Consider the following 21,385-nt stretch of genomic DNA (forward strand, 5'->3'; position numbering starts at 1 on the left):
AAAACACAAAGAAAAAAAAAAGTCCAACATATAAAGGAGTGTTTCTGAGTAAAACTCAGTCTTAAAACACAGACACCCAGACACCCATGCATTGTGAATACTCCTTTTATTCTTTTGGAGAATGAGTTTCGCTCTTGTTGCCCAGGCTGGAGTGCAATCGTGCAATCTCAGCTCACTGTAACCTCTGTCTCCTGGGTTCAAGCAATTCTCCTGTCTCAGCCCCCTGAATAGCAGGGATTACAGGCATGCATCACCACACCTGGCTAATTTTGTATTTTTAGTAGAGACAGGGTTTCACCATGTTGGTCCGGCTGGTGTGAAACTCCTGACCTCAGGTGATCTGCCCAGCTTGGCCTCCCAAAGTGTTGGGATTACAGGCATGAGCCACCATGCCTCGCCATGAATACTCTTAAAGTTTTTCTGGGTCACACACAAAAAATCACATCAACTATCTAAACTTAAAAATGTCTCTCTCCTAACTATATACTAATTGCCTTATTAAATTTATTTATAAATTTAATAAGGCAAATTTAAATTATATAATTAATTTGCCTTAAATTTAAAATTATTTTATTTAAGAATTCAAACTAGGCCAAGTGCAGTGCCTCACGCCTGTAATTCCAGCACTTTGGGAGGCCAAGATGAGTGGATCATGAGGTCAGGAGTTCAAGACTAGCCTGGCCAAGATGCTGAAACCCCATCTCTACTAAAAATACAAAAATTTGCTGGGCATGGTGGCACATGCTTGTAATCCCAACTACTCAAGAGGCTGAGGCAGGAGAACTGCTTGAACCTGGGCAGCAGAGATTGTAGTAAGCCGAGATCATGCCACTGCACTCCAGCCTGAGCGACAGAGTGAGACTCCATCTCAAAAAAAAAAAAAAAAAAAAAAAAAAAGAATTCAAACTAATGCTTCTATTGCAGATGAAATTCATATAACATAGGAACAGCAGATGCCTGTTTTATCTTAACATAGCTTGATTCTCCTATCAACTTAACTTTGACTTTCTCTCAAGCTCTGAGAGCATGAATCAATGTTTACTTTGAGAGCACAAGAAATTTTTTTTTGACAAGCAATACCTCAAGAATAACAAACTACATGGCTGATGCCCTCTTATTCCTAAAATTCAAGAAGAGATAGATACTTAAATAAAATTATCAATGCACTGCTGCACTCACTAGAAAGTGAAATGTCTAAGGTATAAGAAAAGCAGAGGTAGCCGGGCGCGGTGGCTCAAGCCTGTAATCCCAGCACTTTGGGAGGCCGAGGCGGGTGGATCACGAGGTCGAGAGATTGAGACCATCCTGGTCAACATGGTGAAACCCCGTCTCTACTAAAAGTGCAAAAAATTAGCTGGGCATGGTGGCGCGTGCCTGTAATCCCAGCTACTCAGGAGGCTGAGGCAGGAGAATTGCCTGAACCCAGGAGGCGGAGGTTGCGGTGAGCCGAGATCGCGCCATTGCACTCCACCCTGGGTAACAAGGGCGAAACTCCGTCTCAAAAAAAAAAAAAAAAAAAAAAGCAGAGGTAGTGGTGAGCTTCTAAATGGTAAAGGCAGTGTTGGCTTTAGGATGACTATCAATCTCAAAAATGCAATCAGGAGGCCCTGTATTGGACTGAGACTATCCCATCAACCTAGGGATCCGTAAAGGGAACTGATGGGGTCCTAGGGTGGTAGCACCTCCTGGTTCCCAGCAGAAGCAAATACAAACAGTTTATGGAGGAAATTTAGGTCCTCAGAATTCCCACAGATAACGTCCAACAAAATGAGTTTGCAATAAAAATACATAAAACACACAAAGAAACAAGCTGCAGAGAGTATGAGTTAGGAGAAACAATATACACAGATGCAGACCTCCAAGGATTTCAGATATTGAAAAAGTGGCTATTAAATTAGCTAGATATATTTGAAAAAGACCCAAACAGAATTTCATTTTAGAAATGGAAAAGCAGTATCTGAATAGTGCCTGAGACTTTCCCAGAATTGATTAAAAAAATATGAATCCAAAAAGAAGACAGCACTTCTAACAAAGCAGGATAAATAAAAAGGAATCTATGTCTAGACATATTGTAGTGAACCTGTAGAATACCAAAGATATAGAAATGATCTTAAAATCAGCCAGTCAGAGAAGACATTACCTACAAGGGAATTACAATTAGACTAACAGCAAAATTTTCTATAGGAATAGAAGCAAGACAGTGGTGGGACAGTATCTTCTATGGGCTGAGAGAAAATTATTGTTGATCAAGAACTGTGAACTCAAGCAAACTGTTTGCAAGAGAAAGCAAAATAAAGACATTTAAGTTAAACGAAAACTGAAAAAAGTTTTTGTAGAGTCCAGCCCTACAGGGTCCTGTGAGCCCCTCTCTACAGGTGTGGAGACGAGAAACCATGAAAATAAAAAACGCATGACATCAAGAAAGAGAAAACAGAGTTTGGGCCCAGGGGTCCACTGTCAACCAAAGCGTGGAGTCTCCCACGGGGTCACCTACCCACAGGTTTTTACCAACAGACCTCCACTAACACCACTTCTAAAGAGTATATTTCAGGTGGAGGGAAAATTATTGTAGAAGGAAAGTCTGAGAAATAAGAAAGAATGCTAAAGAAGCTGGTAAACACGTAGAAAAATGTAAATAAACATTGTTATATAAGAACAGTAATGATACTGTCTAATTTGTGGGTTTAACAAAAAGATAACATTAAAATTTTGTACAAAAATAGCAAATAATTTGAACTAACATTTTAAGGAGAATAAAGACACTAGACTGGTTAATTATAGAATTCATTAAATAACGGCCAGGCATGGTTGCTTCTGCCTGTAATCTCAGCACTTTGGAGGGCCAGGGCACGTGGATCACTTGAGGTCAGGAGTTTGAGAGCATCCTAGGTAACATGGTGAAACCCTGTCTCTACTAAAAATACAAAAATTAGCCAGGAGTGGTGGTGAGCATCTGTAATCCCAGCTATTTGGGAGGCTGAGGCAGGAAAATCATCTGGACCTGGGAGGTGGAGTTTGCAGTGAGCCAAGATCACACCACTGCACTCCAGCCTGACCAATAGAGCAAGACTCTATCTCAAAAAAAAAAAAAAAAAAAAAAAAGTTAAATAACTATTTCAATGGTAACCACTAAGAGTAAAAAGTATAAAATTTCCAACCATCAGGAAGGAAAAAAATAATCAGCCCCCATAACTATGTTATTTGTGGTTTATGAGACAGCATCAAGTAGCAGACCAGACTAAATTTATATTGAACATAACTTAATAAAATTCTCCCAAAGAGGTAATTCTTCAGGTTTGAAGTGTGAACTAACTGTATACACAGGAGAGGCATGTCACTCACCTTGCGTGGTGGTGTGGATTTCCCAGAATCTAAGTCGAGATCTAGGTATTCCACCTGTTTGTCTCCTTTAGGCTTGATCATAGGGCTGCTTCCTCCATCAAGACTGTTACTGCCAAAGAGATTCTGAAAGTATTAGACAACAAAATCAACGGTCATACATTCACCAGACATGCCACTTATACTGTTTGACATCTACGGAAGCCTAAATATTTGCTTTCAAGAGGATATAACTTAAAAAGTTAAACAACCTTTCAGGATAGAAAGAAAATAAGTAAATTGATTAAAGCCTAGCTTACAGCAAGCTAAACATGGTTTCAAAAGTTAGACTTGGTTTACACTAAGATTGAGACATCAAGAGATAGTTAGCTATGATAGCCCAACTTGAAATTATTAAAACATATCTGTACTCAATTATGCTTTCACTCTATCAGATCCTTATACTCCTCGCTTTCAAATTAAATTTAAACAAACTTTCCACATTTTATTTAAAGGCTTTCAAACTAAAATTTATTTTGAGTAAATATGTTATCTATGGAAACATGACTCCATTGGCTAAGTCTATTTTGTTTCAATCATTTGGATTTTTTTACCACTTAATTTCCTTAGTCTGATCTTTTCCTTCTTGAAAGGCATATATTCTAAAGAACATATTTAAAAGAAAAGGAAAATTATTACCTAATGAAGGCCTGAGATTTATAAATAATATAAATTTGTTTTCAGATAATTTGTATAGTAGGAATACTCTCTAAAAAAAGCTAAAGAAGGGCCGGGTGCGGTGGCTCACGCCTGTAATCCCAGCACTTTGGGAGGCCCAGGCGGGTGGATCACAAGGTCAATAGATCGAGACCGTCCTGGTCAACATGGTGAAATCCCGTCTCTACTAAAAATACAAAAATTAGCTGGGCATGGTGGCGCATGCCTGTAATCCCAGCTACTCAGGAGGCTGAGGCAGGAGAATTGCTTGAACCCAGGAGGTGGAGGTTGCAGTGAGCGGAGATCGTGCCACTGCACTCCAGCCTGGGTAACAAGAGCGAAACTCCATCTCAAAAAACAAACAAACAAAAAGCTAAAGAAGATAAGAACATAGATGTCAGCAATAAACAACAGGAACAAAAAACTTGATGCAGCAAAATGAAGATCAGGCACTTGAAGATCAATGCCAAATAGAAAAGGCTGGCATGAACCTGAGTCCCTATATATTCCCTCCACTCTAATTACAACAGGGTTCTATTATACATCTGCTCTAATTTTAATGTATGTGCTGCTGAAGCGAGCACTATACATGTGACTTGTTTCCATGCCTTACTCCTTTTAACCCCATCTAGAAATGTTTTTGGCTTCTCATATGCAAGACTGTGTATTTCTCATTAGGGGTTTTTCATTCTTGTGCACTGCTGATATTTATGTTCATATATTGCCTCATGCTTTTGAAGAAAACCATAATGATTTAACAAAGTTAAAAATTTACACATTATGATGAACAAAACAATCTGAAAACTGCATACGTCTGGTGGTTCTATTGATTTTTTTTGCGTTGCTACTTCATTTATATTTGCTTAGGTTTAACAGAAAAAACTGTGCCTTAGGGAAAGGATACTTCTAGAAAAACATTGAGACTATTCCCCCATTTTGTAGCAGGGCTAATAGCTGGTAAGGAACCTTGCTGATAATTATTAAAAGCTACTTCTTGGCGCTGGGGTGACACAGCTCTATGCTGTGGGCGACTGCAGCTTGCTGAGCAGGTCATGGCCTGAATTTCTCATGATTAGGTATGCAGTATGTTTATGCAGTAAACAACATGCACAACTAAATATAATGTTCTTATTTGGAGAAATAGATATTTTAAACCAAATTTATCAATTACTGCAAATAAAACATTAAAAAATACAGAAAATGGCCGGGTGTGGTGGATCATGCCTATAATCCTAGCACTTTGGAAGGCTAAGGCGGGTAGATCACCTGAGGTCAGGAGTTCAAGGTCAGCCTGGCCAACATGGTGAAACCCCATCTCTACTAAAAACTACAAAAATTAGCCGGGTGTGGTGGTGGGCATAATCCCACCTACTTGGGAGGCTGAGGCAGGAGAATTGCTTGAACCCAGGCAGAGGTTACAGTGAGCCAAGATCACGCCACTGCACTCCAGCCTGGGAAACAGGGAAACTCTGTGTGCAAAAAATAAAAAATAAAAAATAACATGTAGGGCACAAAAAATATAAGCAAGTTTTGGTCCTCAATTAATATAAATGACTATCCCTCTCTTTTTACAAATTCATGGAGAAACTGAAATCATCATAAAACATTTTATCTGAATGACTCTATATATCATTGTCACATAAAATCAGCCATGAATGTGTAAAAATTTCTTTATTCAAATGTGATCAGTGAAAGACCCATACCCTGCATTTCTCTGATTACAAATGTCTAGAAGTGACTGCAGTATTACAAGGCTATAAAAGAAACTCATAAATTCATATGATCTGCATGCATAATACCAATAAATTGCTCTTAAAGAGAATTTCTCAGAATGGCTAGTTAACCTATTGTAGTCTATTATTACTATAACTGAATACTTTTCCATCTTTAAGTATTGTTAACATTTGTGTCTACAAAGAAGTCTATTTGCTCTTAATTTAATCTCCACTGGGAATAGCCTGTCTGTATTCTAGCCTTTCCCCTAGTATTTTCCCAAAACAGTTTTGAAAAACTCTAAGATTCTAGAAGGTAAGCATTCTTTGAAATAATAAACCAGTAGTGCTATTTTTTTTTTTTTCCTTTATGAGATGGAGTCTTGATCTGTTGCCTGGGCTGGAGTGCAGTGGCTTGATCTCGACTCACTACAACCTCTGCCTCTTGGGCTCAATAAATTCTCCTGCCTCAGCCTCCCGAGTAACTGGGATTATGGGCACCTGCCACCATTGACAGGCTAATTTTTGTATTTTTAGTAGAGATGGGGTTTCACCATGTTGGCCAGGCAGGTTTAAACTACTGACCTCAGGTGATCTGCCTGCCTCAGCCTCCCAAAGTTCTGGGATTACAGGTGTAAGCCACTGCACCCAGTCTAGATTTTTAAAAAATTCTTTAAAAATTATGTAAATAAATTTTAACATATTTTTGTTGTTATTATCACACAACAATATGTATGCCTTTCATTATGGTGTACCATCATTTGAATTTCAGGTGTCATGTTAAGAATTCAGTTCATAATGTTTGACTTTTGATCTAAACTTAAAGAAGTTAGTTAAATATTGCTATAATTCTCATATTCTTTTCTAAGGGAGAGTGGTATGGACTATGATGAGTCCTTGCAGTTGGCAGTATGAGGGGATAGAATTCACATGGCTGACTTTTCTATTGTACTTGGTAGACAGGTATGTCCTCCTGGGTCATTTTTGCTTTTTTCTTACACATAGAAGCTAAGTAAGTACTTCAGAAATTCACCACAGGCCGTGTGCAATGGCTCATGCCTATAATCCTAGCACTTTGGGAGGTCAAGCAGGCGGATCATTTAAGGTTAGGAGTTTGAGACCAGCCTGGGCAACATAGTGAAACCCTGTCTCTACTAAAAATGCAAAAATTAGTTGGGCATGCTTACACATGCCTATAATCCCAGCTACTCAGGAGGCTGAGGCAGGAGAATCATTTGAACCCAGGAGGTAGAAGCTGCAGTAAGCTGAGGTCATGCCACTGCACTCCAGCCTGGGGGACAGCACGAGACTGTCTCCAAAGAAAAAAAAAGAAATGTATCACATTGTGTTTACTTTTATTTAGACATCTCTACTGATGGCAAGTAAAAGTACCTTTCTGGCTTTATGTCATTAGGTGTAAAAAAAGTATTTTGATTTCTGATTGCAATGTTCTTATTTTTCATCTTTTCCCTTCATCTAACACCCATGACAAATCACATTTTTAAACTTTCCTATTATATGGCCTTTCCAAAATTTGTATGGCTATTCACTATTTTAAGCAAAAAGACACTCTTTAGAACCTTAGAAAATACTATAATTACTGTACAATAAAAAAACAGTTTACTCAATGACATAAAGTTGAAAATTGGTGACAATAACTACTCTGACCCAGAATTTAGGATTTAGAGTTTTACTGGGGTCAACGTACTATACTGAGGAAAACTAACTTAGATAATAATAATAGAATTCCACTCAAGTTGAAAAATAGTGAATACAAAAGCAAAAGTCAACTAATAAAAACTACCCTGGCTTGAAAAATCAGTGAAAACATTATTGATATACTGATTATATTATTTGAATACTTTATAAATTTGGTATCTTATTAAAAAATTTGTATAGACGAGGTATCACTTATGTTGCCCAGGCTAGGTATGAACTCCTAGGCTCAAGAAATCCTGCTTCAGCTTCCTGGGTAGCTGGGACTACAGGCACATGTCACTGTGCTTGGCTAAATTTGATAATATTTTAAAGTTAACTAATTGAAGCACAAAATCAAGTTTTCCATATCACTTAATTATGTTTCCTGACAACATATAGTTGTAACAAACCTGCTTCTGCCTAAAGTCTATTAAGGATGAAAAACCAATTCATTGCTAGAATTGAGCTTTATGTTTTATACCTCTAAATAGGGTTGTTTTAAATAATATAGGGCCACTAAAGTGTTAACTCCTTCCAAATTTTGACATTAGGTATTTGCTTACCCTGGTAGATACGGCTGACTGCCCGTCAGTACCTGCCTTCCCTCTCCCACACGCATGGGATTGTTAGGTTAGCCCACTGCTCCTCAGATCTAAGACTGTTTTCCAGCTCCTTTGTGTCTAAGTGTGGCCACACCAGCTAAGTTCTGGTTAATGCTTTGTATACAGTGGTTTTGAGGAACCATCCTTATGAGGCAGTTCTTTTTCTCCCTTTCCTCCACCTTGGAGTTGGAATGTGGCTCTGCTGGCTGCAGCATCATCTTGTCCAATGAACATATGCGCACACCCAGGGAAAGGACACTGGAGAGCTGGAAAAGGTCTGAATCCCGGAAGACTCTATGGAAGAGAGCTGCCACAACACCTTGGATTGACTCTCTCTAGACTTTTCCATGAGAAAGAAAGAAAATTCTCTCGAGTCACAAATAAATACTTATTTTCTTTTACTCAGATGGGAACTTAATCCTAAAGGATATACTTATCTACTAAAATACAAATAACAAAGGAAACATTAAATCTTACAAGGAAAATGTAAAGCAAAATATTTTTAAAAATTAAAATTGGTTTGTATTCTTAAATGTATGAAGTATTTTCTGGCAACTACCTGATTTCTGAGGAACAAAATGCTCACTACCATTAGAAAATTCTCATGCTTTATGGCAGTATAGCCAACCTGGAACATGTAATGTTTATAAGAGGTCTTCTTTAATCTTTACACCTACCTAAGGGTATACTTACTTATAAGACCATTTTACCATTAGAGGGCTGTGACATAGCCTTAGAGAACTACATTATAAAATGCTGTATATTTTTCTGAAGTGTATAAAAAATCAAGTATCTCTCAAATGACATATAATGGATAACTTTATTTATTTATTTATTTTTTCAAATTAGAGACAGGGTCACATGCTGCACAGGCTAGCCTCAAACTGCTGGACTCAAGGACTCAAGTGATCCTCCCACATCAGTCTCCCAAACAGCTGAAACTACAGGGTTGTGTCGCTGTGCCAGGCAGTTTTTATTTTTTTAACTCATTTACGGTATATTTTCACCTTTTATTGGTTTTAGAGTTTATGATATTATTTTTAGTAAGTATTTTAAAACGTTTTATTGCTTTTTCTTTTAAGTATATATAGAAAGACATGAGGATAAAATTTATAGATGGAAAGAACAGTTCTAGCTTGAATAATTTAAAAGGGCTGCTCAGGGAGAAGTTAAGACTTTACATACTGGGTCTTCACTGGACAGGTTTGGGTTCATGGGAACATAATTCTCTTCACTGTCATGTGAGTCGCTGCTTGAAGTTGTGCTATGCACTGAATCCGGTCGGGGGGACATGGGAAACCTAGAAGAGCTAATTACAAAAATTATCATCACAAACATACATCTTGACAAAAATATTTAAAATTATTCCCCAAATAAAAATGAGATAATCTGCATTCTTTCAGAAATATTCCCTTATGTTTATAATCACTCATTGTACACATTTAAGACATAATTTTTGTGCACAAACATATAACTAATATTTACAACTGTATTATAAAAGTATGTTTTGGACAGCAAAGTATTTTGTGTAGAACAAACAAACTACTACCAGTGACTCTGTCAAAAGTAGAAAGCTTCTGTTATAAAATGGAAGACTCAAGAATTTTGATTTTCTAAAAAACTATATATATAAAACATGATCACATGTTCAATATAAGTTTGTAACTCATAAATCCCTCTCATTTCCCTATATATATTTAAATAAGTTTCAGTTAAATAATCCCCACAAGAGACTACCATATTTTCAAGATTAGTAGTCCTCAGAAATTTTTGGCTTCACAGCCCTTTTACAGTCTTAAAAATTATGGAGAATCCCAAGAAATGTTTGTTTACATGAGTTATATCTATTAATTTTGCCATCTTAGAAATGAAAATAGACACCTTTTTAAAACACAAGTAGTACACAAATATTCATTCTATTGGGTGTCACAATGATATCATTGCATATCATGTAGCCTCTGGAAAACTCTACTGTACACTCAGAAGGAGCAAATAAATACAGCAAATAACTCTTAATATATTAATGAAAATAGTTTTGACTTTACAGAACCCCTCAAAAGGGGGCTCTTCATATCATCCATTGAGAACCACTATTCTAGATACTTTCCATGATAATGAACAATTCTAGATAGTCACATTATTCATACAAATAACATATTCTAGACAAAGGACTTACTCTCGAGCAAAACTCCTAGTGATGGGAGATCTAACTGGGGCTTGTAATTCTTCCCATTCTGGCAAAGGTTTTATTTCTAAAGGTGCTGGCTTGACTGAAAAGAAAAAGAGGAAAGGGATTTTTAGTGTACAGAACTTTGGAAAACGAACAAGATTTGCTCTAACTCTATTTACATTTGATAGCCAGAGTAAACCTAAGACCACCTAGTTTCACATATGAAATGAGGTTCATGAATGTTACATGATTTGCTCAAGGTTGCATAGCTAAGCAATTCGTGGTAAAAGCTAAATCAGATAACGTTTTCATGATTTTTACTTCAAAGTCTAAATCTCTATTACAACATGTTGCTTCTTAAGTAAATATTTTATGAATATAAACTAAGTGAGATGAAGAAAGAATGTGACCCAGTTTTTTTGTAGTTGCTTTATACATTTCATTATTTCATAAATTATTTCACTAATTTCATACTCAAGGAAATTTAATCATCTATGTAAAATCATTCCTATTCTTCAATATTGAAGCATATAACTATAAATATAAAATGATGCAAAGAAACTATTAAAATTTTGTCAAAACCCTAAACCAAAAAATGTTTGAATCTTTTAGAATAATTCATGCCCAGTCTGGAAAGCAACAAAACAAAAAATATTATATCTTTAGATCCAAACTCTGTCCTGAGAAAAGGGCATAATTATTTTACTTCAAATTGTTAGTGTAATTTAACCAACAAATCTCTTGCTCAATATATACAATTAAGTAAATGCTAATATTTTTGTTAGTTTCATTTATAAGTGATCTTTACTTATCTCATTATTGCAGTAGACCATTAAACCAATATATACCACAGATTTCTTAGCCATTTTCTTAAAGTCAATACTGAAATTTTTTTCAGACATTTATGGAGTAAGCAAAAGAACGAAAACAATACTATTTAATACTAGATACTTTAGGAAACTATCTAAACATGTTAGGTAAATATTTCAGTAATATTTCATTCTGCCACTCTTAACCAAAAATTTCATCTTTCCAGGTTTGTTTATAGTGTTTGTCCATGTATGTTTGATTTTAATCATTATCGCGTAATTACCATTAAACTATAAAATGGTCATTTTAAAGGACCATACACATCAAGACTCATAAGCAAGTATTTTTGTCAACTCACATATAATGAAGACCAAATTAACTTATTAAATTCAAGCTAAAACCATTTTCCTTGTCTATATTCTTAAAATGGACACATACAGAATATTCTGCCAACTAAAAGTATTTCTTTAACTCTTATTGTTTTACTTTTTTGACATCCAAAGGCTAATAGCAGTTTAGCTGTCAATTTTTAAATAATGGGACAATTAATCCATGGAAATGATTCTTTATTCTGTCTCAGAACAGAATACATATACAGAAATACAGAAGACAACAGAAACTCACAAACTTCACAAATTTAAAGGATAAAATGTTGTCTAAAACGTTAAAAGAATAATGTACAAGGACAAGTCTGAATATCACATATTATCAAACATTTAACATGCTGCTGTTAATGGCATTGTAAGTAGACTCTATGTATTATGGGAAGCGCTCACTTTAGAATGCTGGAAAGTTTTATTTACAACAGCAGTAGTATTTGAGGTTTTTCTTTCTTGATTTTTAGAAAAAATAAATTACAAAATAAATTCCCAATGCCCCATACAGCATGCGGTGCTAAAGTACATACCCTTTCTTCTTGTAGCAAAGTCACCTATGGTTTGTGAATCAGTTCGCTCTAAACCATGGGGTTTGAGTCTTAAAATTTTAGGACTTTGACCTAATTGGTAAAAAGAAGACTCTCTTAATATGTTATTTATTAATTAGAAAATGGATTCTGTAAAAAAGCAACAGAGCCCTGTGCAGAAATGCTACATCTCAAAAGCATGAACAAAAGTTTGTGGAGAATATTTCAGTCTTGCTACATAAAATTCATGCTCATGCCCAGCACAATGGAAAAGAGGAAGTTACATGCAACAATGTAAGAAGCAAGGAGGTATAAAAGATGGTAGGATCTTAGTGGGATAACCAGCCTGGTTAGTTGTTATCTTCATTTAGGGGAACAGAGGGAAAATATGTGCCATGTTAGTTTTTCTTCTAACATGTCTTAGAAAACTGGATCAAATTTTAAAAATTGTAGAATACCCTAGTCAGATCTCAATTACCTCTTTCTTTTTTTTTTTTTTTTTGAAATATGGTGTCTCATATGAAAACACCAAGGCCTACTTCCTCCTTGTAATACTACTTTTCTAATTTGGTAGAGATGTTTTTAAAACCTTAATCTGACTATTCCTGTACCTCCTGACCAAGACTCTTCTAGAGAAGCAAGTGGCCACTACTGTATTTGCTAATCTAAAACCAAAACAAGACCAACATTTCCTTCCTCCGGATACTCACTGGTTGCCCAATGGCTTCATCTTACAAGAATTAGATGTTTAGATTCTGGTTCTACTGATTGCCTAGCTTCAGTTTAATTAAGTATATGAAAGCATAAATTCAGTTACCATCATCTTCCTTTCATTTAATGTCTGTCACACAAAATCACTGCTGAAAAGCCTCTGAAAGGCATATTTCCCATTAGAAGCCTGGATGTCAGAGTTGCAATATCAATCTGAATCAGTGACTTAAGCTACTCCATTATTGCCGGCACTAAATTTTCTTTTCTTTCTTTCTTTTTTTTTTTTTTTTTGGAATTTACAAAGTTGAATTGACATCTATTAGGTGGCAGAATCAGAATTTGCTGGTTAAATGCTGATATCTAGCACTTACCTATCAAAATCTAAAAGTCTCTTAAAATATAATTCTGTAGAGGTTACAAAAAATAAAAATTTCCTAACCAATTTTCTAAGTTACACAACACATTGAGTTTATTCAGAAATGAGACAGCTTGAGTTTAAAAGGTCAATATGAACATTTTGGGCAAGATCTACTCCTTACCCCTAAAATTCCCCAATCCAGGGCCCACACCGGAAGGATACTTTTCTAAAGCAAGGTAAGATGACAACTTTTTAAACTCCCCCAAATAGTGTGCTACCCTTCAAAAAAAGTAAGACAGAGGGTAAGTCTTAGTATTAAAATAAGATAATTATTTTGGAGTGAAAGGCCCTTACAAATCTAGTTTCTTCATTTTATGAATGAGATCCACCCAAAGAAAGAAGGCGTTATGTGATTTGCTCAGATCACGCTTTAATCAGAGGCAGTTAGACTTCCTCTAGCCTGTCACCAGATGGTTTGGCACTCTTGTTCCATACCACACTGTCTTACCTTTCTAGACCTTTAGTTATAGAGAGAATCTCAGGAAATTTAGCTGGATACCATGTTGGAGCTACTTGAAGTTCATTTTTGAACTCTCCATTGCAGCTAGAGAGCTTACAGCACTCTGTGCTGCACAGGAACCCAGACAGAGAAAGGAATAAATGTGCTCATTAAAACGCTTATGTCTATAGTTGATACTACTCTGAATTTACAGATGTGGCTTAGGGGGACATCTACGTGAATGCCACAGAGAAATGCCCCACCAGTGATGTCAGGTTTAATTACACAATGCTCTTAGAACTATTTTTGGTTGGCTGGTCTTGACCGGTTATGTGTGATGCACTCCTCCTTTTCTGAAAGATCCATTTTCATTAGCTCTTCAGCTTCCACCTGATGTTTTTCACCATATTTATCTCCCAGGGGTCACTCTTTGCATTTCTCAGCTTTGCACCCCCAGTATCTTATCTATGTTTGTGGTTAAATAATCAAGGTCACATGACTGCTAAATCTTACCTAGTTATCGTTTCTCACTTTTTCTCTAGTTCTACCCTCCAACTGCCTGACAGGTCACCTCCAATTATTCCTCTGCAACTGAAACTGATTGTTTCTCCTCCAAACCAATGCCGTTTTCCACCTCCAATACTCTTAGCAATGACACCATTTCCTGGATCCTTAGGTACACATTCTCAGAGTTATATAGTCCATCCCCTTTGACCATCTGTATTTGGTCTCAAAATGCTAATGATTTCCCAGTGTGACAACAAAAAGAGCTTTTAAAATGGTAAGGACTGAAATGGGAAAAGCAGGTAGTCAAGGTCAATGAGAAAGTTACCAGAGCCTGTGTGAATGCTGGTGTGATGACTATAGTCCAGAATGATCACGGCCTATGAAAAATTACATGGAGGCTCTTTTAAAACCTATGTTTAGAGGAAGAGAAGCAAGGCAAGAACAAACCTGTTTGGGAAGAAAAACTAATCATAATAGATAAAACAGAGAAACTCAACTTCTATCTTGCTTTAGTCTTCTCTAGCTAGAAGAATGATTTTCAAACTGAAAAGGACAGAAGAAATGATAGCAGCTATTAAAAAAAAAGGCCCATTAAGTGAGAAAGGTGTATGAAAGTTGATTATACAAACTGGGTCATTCTTGTTGTACCCAACTAGATCAGGGTTGAGGGCCAGTAGCAAAAAGCACCCAGGGCACAGAGCAACTGATCCAAGAATTAACATTTCCACAAGCCCAGGTGCTGAAACAGCCTGCTGCAATCCTAAGACCAGTTTTACCTAGAAGCTGCTGAAATGACCTGCCATGACACTAAAACTGGTTTTACCTACTGCCATCATTCACCAATCAGAGCTTGCCAGTTCCCAAGAAATTCTCTAGTGCCAGCGAGCTTTCTTTCAAAGCAATACATAAGATTTCTCTTTCTAATAAAACTCCCAACCTCCTCTTTGTTTTTTAGATATGACAAAGACCACTGGGTCTCTATGTGTGTATCTCAGATTGCAATTCTTACTTCTCAAATAAAATGTTAAAGATTCATCTCTACATTTTTTATTCAGACTTTAACAAGTGCAACATACTATCCAGCTACTTTCAAGTTCTATTCAGTCAATTACATATCAAGATAGCAGTGATTTTACAAATGAGAACACAGACTACATATGATTTATCGGGGGAAGTCATGGAGAACAAGGAGACGCCACAGAATAAACTATGGATGCATTTCCATCATGTTCTCTTGAATTGTGCTCTGCTCTAGCTAGACCATTCTCTTCTCTTTTTCTCATGTACATCTTTAAAAGTTCAGCCCTTTTCTACATTCTTTCACTATCGATATCCACTACTGCTTTATCAATCAGTGACTAATTGCTACACATAGCTCAAGTTAGAATACATTCTCTAAGACTGCCCAGAGAAATTACATTACACTTAATCATCAATAATGAACATTTACTTACATGTTCTTAGGATTAGATACTCTAAAACCTCCCAATAACCATGTAAGGAAGGTACAATTTAATAAAGACTTTAACTATTTTATTACAAAGCTTGCTGAGGCTTATAGAAGTTAACTTGCCCAGACTCACAAAGGTGATGACTGGGAGAGCCAGAATTTAAATCCTGTGAATCTAGAGAGAGGGTTCATGTTCTCAGTCCCATATCCTTATTTCAAACCTAGAATCTTTACTACAGTTACTCTTAGAAAGAGTATTTGCATTGTTTTGCTTTTATATACAGTAAGTTCTCGCAACTAAATTTTAAGTACTTCAAATATTAGAGACGTAAAATCTCTACATTTCTCTGAAGGGTTTACCTTCCTGACCAGTAATTTCTTGTTGGTTACACTGAAAACATATAAAATGTAAGTGATTGTATTGATGAATACAATGTGGATTAAGTAATTTTCAAAGACGTCACATGCTCCAAGGAGACTCGTATTAGGCAAAAGCAGCTGAATGAAATCAGTAAGTCTTTCACTCAACTTCTTCTTCATCTCCATTACCTTTCTTCGAGGTGGGTACCAAAAGGGTACTCCTTTTCTAGGGTATTCCTTGGTTTTCCTAATAGAACAATATGATATAATCATATGGAAATTTTAAAAATGCATTTATAAAATTTACATGTATTTTCTACTCTGCGTAAAGCTTAAGGTTAATTTTAGGGCAAAAGCTGCAATGTGGAAATGCTGCACTGAATTGTACTATGTCACTTAGACATTTTGTTAGCTTAATTTCTCAATGCTTCCGTACTCAACTTGACATTTATGTACCAGACAGAAATGAAAATCATACCCAAAGAATAGCCCTATATTACTTAATAGGAGAGAAAAGAGAAAAAAAGTCCAAGGTGTACGTAGGTCTGTCTTAGCCTTTTCTTCTTCTTTACTGCCTGTATGCAATAGGCCAATGTTTCACTGATTGCTGAAGAAAAGTGTGAAAATAGATAATAAGAAATAAGAGGTCCTGGTGCGGTGACTCATGCCTATAATCCCAGCATTTTGGTAGGCCGAGGTGGGTGGATCACGAGGTCAGGAGTTCGAGACTAGGCTGGCCAATATGGTAAAACCCTGTCTCTACTAAAAATACAAAAATTAGCCAGGCGTGGTGGTGTGCGCCTGTAGTCCCAGCTATTCAGGAGGCCGAGGCAAGAAAATCGCTTGAACCTGGGAGGTGGAGGTTGCAGTGAGCCGAGATTGTGCCACTGCACTCCAGCCTGGGTGACAGAGTGAGATTCCATATCAAAAATTAGTAAATAAATAAATAAGAATACTAAAGCAAAGGCAAAAATACACCAACTTTGGTGATTCTCAAATGCTTAGAGTAAACAGAGAACTCATCTGTGCCTGAACCTTTAAGTCCAAGGCAGTTACAACTTGGTTTTTGCTGGACTTGGCTTGAAAAAAAGAGTACAACATAATTGAAGAGCACTGACTACTGGAGAAATTTCTATCTGTGCTTTAATCCTTAGGAGGACTGTTAATGTCAATCTCTTGATCATGTGATCTGCTCCCTAATTTGGAGTACGATTAGAGATAGATATAATTTTGCATTTTAAAATAAGAAAATATATAGGAAGAAAAGTCAATGGATTTGTCCAATGTCATTTATTGGGAGGGAGTGGTTGTTAATAGTATTACTAGAAATGAATTCTAGCTTTTTGGATTCTTGGTGTAACATTTTTCAAATATACTGTTGTATACTGTAACCTCATCACTGTAACTGATTTTCATGGTTTCTAAAAGAACAAAAATGAAAACACTGCTAACTAGAAAATATACACCATCCAGAAGAGCATGCAGTGTATGATTCACACCCTCCCTTTGCTTTGCTCTCTTATATCATGTGAACTCTCATGGAGGAGGACATTTCTAAAACTCTTAAAAGCTAAAGCCCTTCAAAAAAAAAAAAAAGACAATTTTAATTCTAAGGAATTGTCCCCAAGTATTCCAAAGAAAAAAAACAGGATTGCAGGCCAGAAACAGTGGCTCACGCTTGTAATCCTAGCACTATGGGAGGCCGAGGTGATAGGATCACTTAAGCCCAGGAGGTCAAGATCAGCCTGGGCAACATAGTGAGAACCTATCTCTAAAGAAAAAAAAAGAAAAGAGCCTTGCGAACTGCATAAAAACCTTCTGTGCAAACAGACACTGATGTCAAGGCAAAATGTAAAGCAAGTCTTAATGTAGCACCACCATGTTAGGGAACCCTAAGAAACAGAGCAGCAATTATCAGAGTACTCTTTTAAAATGAAGGCCCTGACATGCTACAGACATTCACACCAGAAAATGAAAAATCGTCTGATGTCTTTTTTAAGAAATGTGCACTTCATGGCTATATGAGTTCCGCTTATACTCTAAGTACCTCAAAACTTCCAAAAATCACTATACATTCCCAAAGTTGAGGGAACCACACAGGGAGACTTTTGCTATGCCTTTCCTGTTTGATCCTGTCTCAACAAAAACTTCAAGAACTCTGGATTTGGAAAACTGGGCAAAGTACTCTCTGAGAAAGAAAAGTGATTTTATAAAATTTATATTAAGGAATACAATTATTTTCTCCATTGTGTTCTTAAATCAGAATGAGCTCTCCAGGGACAACCGGATTATGTTACATGCCTGCATAAAATTCTTTAATGGTGCCCTCAGAATAAAGTGTAAACTCATTATCATAAATTATAACTCCTTCAGGATCAGGCACCTGCAAGGCATCTGGCATTTGTCCCTCCTTTGGTATTTTCCTCCTTCCTCTTCGCCCACCCACCTACCTACCCACGACTCTGGGCCCGTTTCATCTCCCCTCTTTTTAAAGGACCTGGGCATGTTGTTTATTCTGACAAGAAGATCCTTTGCCAGGCTGCCCTCCCCTAACATCATTTAATTGCCACTTACAGTCTCAGACTTTCCTCAGGGGAGCTTCCCTAATAGTGCCAAAAGCTTACTTCAACCACAGCCCCTTCCACGGTAATTATGATAATGTGTTTACTTCTCCATCTCCTCTCCTAGATGGTGAGCTTCTTCAGGGGAGCAACCTTTTCCTTGTTTGGAAAATTTGTATCCTGTAACTGATAGGTGCTTAAATCTGTGTTGAATTAATGTGAATGAACTGCCTTTCTCTTAAAGCTAGTGGTATTTAATCTGATCAGTCTCACACATTTTTGCTTGTCCTTTTTTTGTTTTTGAGATGGAGTCTGGCTCTGTTGCCCAGGCTGGAGTACAACAGCATGATCTCAGCTCACTGCAACCTCTGATTCCTGGGTTCAAGCAAGTCTCGTGCCTCAGCCTCCTGAGTAACTGGGATGACAGGCACCACCATGCCAGGCTAAATTTTTTTTTTCTATTTTTAGTAGAGACGGGGTTTTACCCTGTTGGTCAGGCTGGTCTCAAACTCCTGACCTCAGGTGCTCTGTCCATCTCGGTCTCCCCAGATGCTGAGATTATAGGCTGAACCACTGTGCCCAGTCATATTTGCTTGTCATTTAAAAGGAAAAAGGAAAGAACTAAATGGTATTTCAAGTCAGTCACATCAAATACAGTCAAGGCAGTCATGCGAGGCCATGTTTCGAATAAGTAGATTTGATCTATTAATGCATTTTTCTAATAGGTAGCCACTTACATAAATTCCACACAAAGTACACATTTTATTTTCTGTATTATTACAGGCTTTTACAAAGCCCAATTTTTTTTAATCCTAAATATTTCACTCTTCCCAAAGTTTTGAAGATTATGCTATTACTTCCAGTAGGCATCTCCAAAATTAAGAAAGAGTAAAAGTAATTCACATCATTATTATCATCTGTTAATTCCAGAAAGTAATCAAGGCAGACAACTGAAAAATTTTTATACTTTAATGGTCTCAAGGTATAAGAGAAATGTAATAATCATAATTATACTCTGAAGTCAAGAGAATAGAGAATAAAACCCCACATGTTAAGGCTATTCTGTAAAAATGCACTCCATACTTACTTCCTTTAAACGGTAATGAATTTAACCCAAAGCTTGACGTTAAGCCGGGTGCAGTGGCTCATGCCTGTAACCCCAGCACTTTGGGAAGCTGAGGTGAGGTGAGTGGATCACCTGAGGTCGGGAGTTTCAGACCAGCCTGGCCAACACAGTAAAACCCAATCTCTACTAAAAATACAAAAAATTAGCTGAGTGTAGAGGTGGGCGCCTGTAATCCCGCTACTAGGGAGGCTGAGGCAGGAGAATTGCTTGAACCTGGGAGGCGGAGGCTGCGGTGAGCTGAGATCACGCCATTGCACTCCAGCCTGGGCAACAAGAGCAAAACTCCATCTCAAAAAAGAAAAAAAAAAAGATTTAAACTTTAATACCCGTTTATCAAAATCTAGTTACATGTACTGTTGTTATTCATACAAATAATTATTATTGTATACATGTAGTTTTTAAAAAGCATGTTAATGATCAAGTAGGCTTTACTCCTGGGGTGCAAAGTGGTTCAACATATACAAATCAATAAATGTGATTCGCCATGTAAACAGTTAAAAACAAAAAACATATGATCATCTTAATAGACATGGAAAAAGCTTTTGATAAAATCAAACATCTCTTCATGATAAAAAAAAAAAAAACCCTTAAGAAACTGAGCATTATGACCATATCTTCAAAAGAAATTGCAGCAAACCAGAAATTGACAAGTGAGACCTAATTAAACTATAAAGAGCTTTTGCATAGCAAAAGAAACTATCAATTGAGTAAACAGACAACCTACAAAATGGGAGAAAATACGCACAAACTATGCATCTGACAAAGGGCTAATACCCAGAATCTGTAAGAAACTCACATCAACAAGCAAAAAACAAGTAATCCATTAAAAAATGAGTAAAAGACATGAATTGACACCTCTCAAAATCAGACATACAAGTGGTCAACAAATGTATGAAAAGATACTGCATCACTAATCTTCAGAGAAATGCAAATAAAAACTACAATGAGATACCATCTCACACTAGTCAAAACAGCTATTATTAAAAAGCCAAAAAACCACAGATTCTGGTGAGGCTGTGGAGAAAAGGAAATGCTTATACAATGTTGGTGAGAACGCAAATTAATTCAGCCATTGTGGAAAGCAGTTTGGAGACTTCTCAAAGAACTTAAAATAGAACTGCCATGAAATCCAGCAATCCCATTACTGGGTAAACATCCAAAAAAACCCAAATCTTTCTACCAAAGAGATACATGCACTCACATGTTCACTGCAGCGGTGTTTACAATAGCAAATACATGGAATCAACCTAGGTGCCTATCAACAGTGGACTGGATAAAGAAAATGTGGCACATACACAGCATGGAATACTACATGGCCATAAAAAGAATGAAATCATGACCTTTCCAGCAACATGGATGCAGGTGAAGACATTATCCTAAGTAAATAAACACAGGAGCAGAAAACCAAATATTCCATGTTCTTACCTGTAAGTGAGAGCTAAACACTGGGTACTCATGGACATAACTATGGCAACGAGAGACACTGGGGACTACGAGAGAGTGGAAGGAGGCAGGGGGGAAAGTGTTGAAAAACTAACAATTGGGTGCTATGTTCAGTTTCTGAGTGAACATAGGGTATCATTTCATACCCTAAATCACGCAACATACACAGGTAACACACCTGCACGTGCACCCCCGAATCTAAAATAAAAATTTAAATAAAAAGGAATAAAAAATTTTAAAAAGTGCATGTTAGTTTTTAATCACATTCAGAAACTTTGAAGGATCTCTTGAAAAAATGTTTACAGCAAATCCAGCACTGTGCCAAAAGAGTCACCCAGGGAAACCCCTGGGATTGGTCTTCTGTATGTTCTCCACACCATATTAAGGATCAAGGCCTGAAAGTAAAGTACTTCAACCAAACTGGTGTGTAAAAACACCG

General features: G+C 36.8%; 1 protein-coding gene across 4 annotated transcripts in view; it reads right to left on the reverse strand.

The window, feature by feature from the left end:
- GAB1 (GRB2 associated binding protein 1) overlaps positions 1 to 21,385 on the reverse strand; it is a 159,313-nt gene that overhangs the window by 11,622 nt on the left and 126,306 nt on the right. For 2 of the 4 annotated variants that reach the window (XM_010338639.3, XM_003928018.4), the window contains 4 exons: positions 11,935 to 12,024; positions 10,224 to 10,317; positions 9,233 to 9,356; positions 3,343 to 3,465 (listed from right to left, as the gene is read on the reverse strand). In XM_010338639.3, the coding sequence (XP_010336941.1) occupies positions 3,343 to 3,465; positions 9,233 to 9,356; positions 10,224 to 10,317; positions 11,935 to 12,024 (431 nt within the window). The remainder of the gene's footprint in view (positions 1 to 3,342; positions 3,466 to 9,232; positions 9,357 to 10,223; positions 10,318 to 11,934; positions 12,025 to 21,385) is intronic. The other 2 variants (XM_010338640.3, XM_003928017.4) reach the window with 1 other exon arrangement.

This window comes from Saimiri boliviensis, chromosome 3, assembly GCF_048565385.1.
Source record: "Saimiri boliviensis isolate mSaiBol1 chromosome 3, mSaiBol1.pri, whole genome shotgun sequence".
NCBI classification, from domain to species: domain Eukaryota; kingdom Metazoa; phylum Chordata; class Mammalia; order Primates; family Cebidae; genus Saimiri; species Saimiri boliviensis.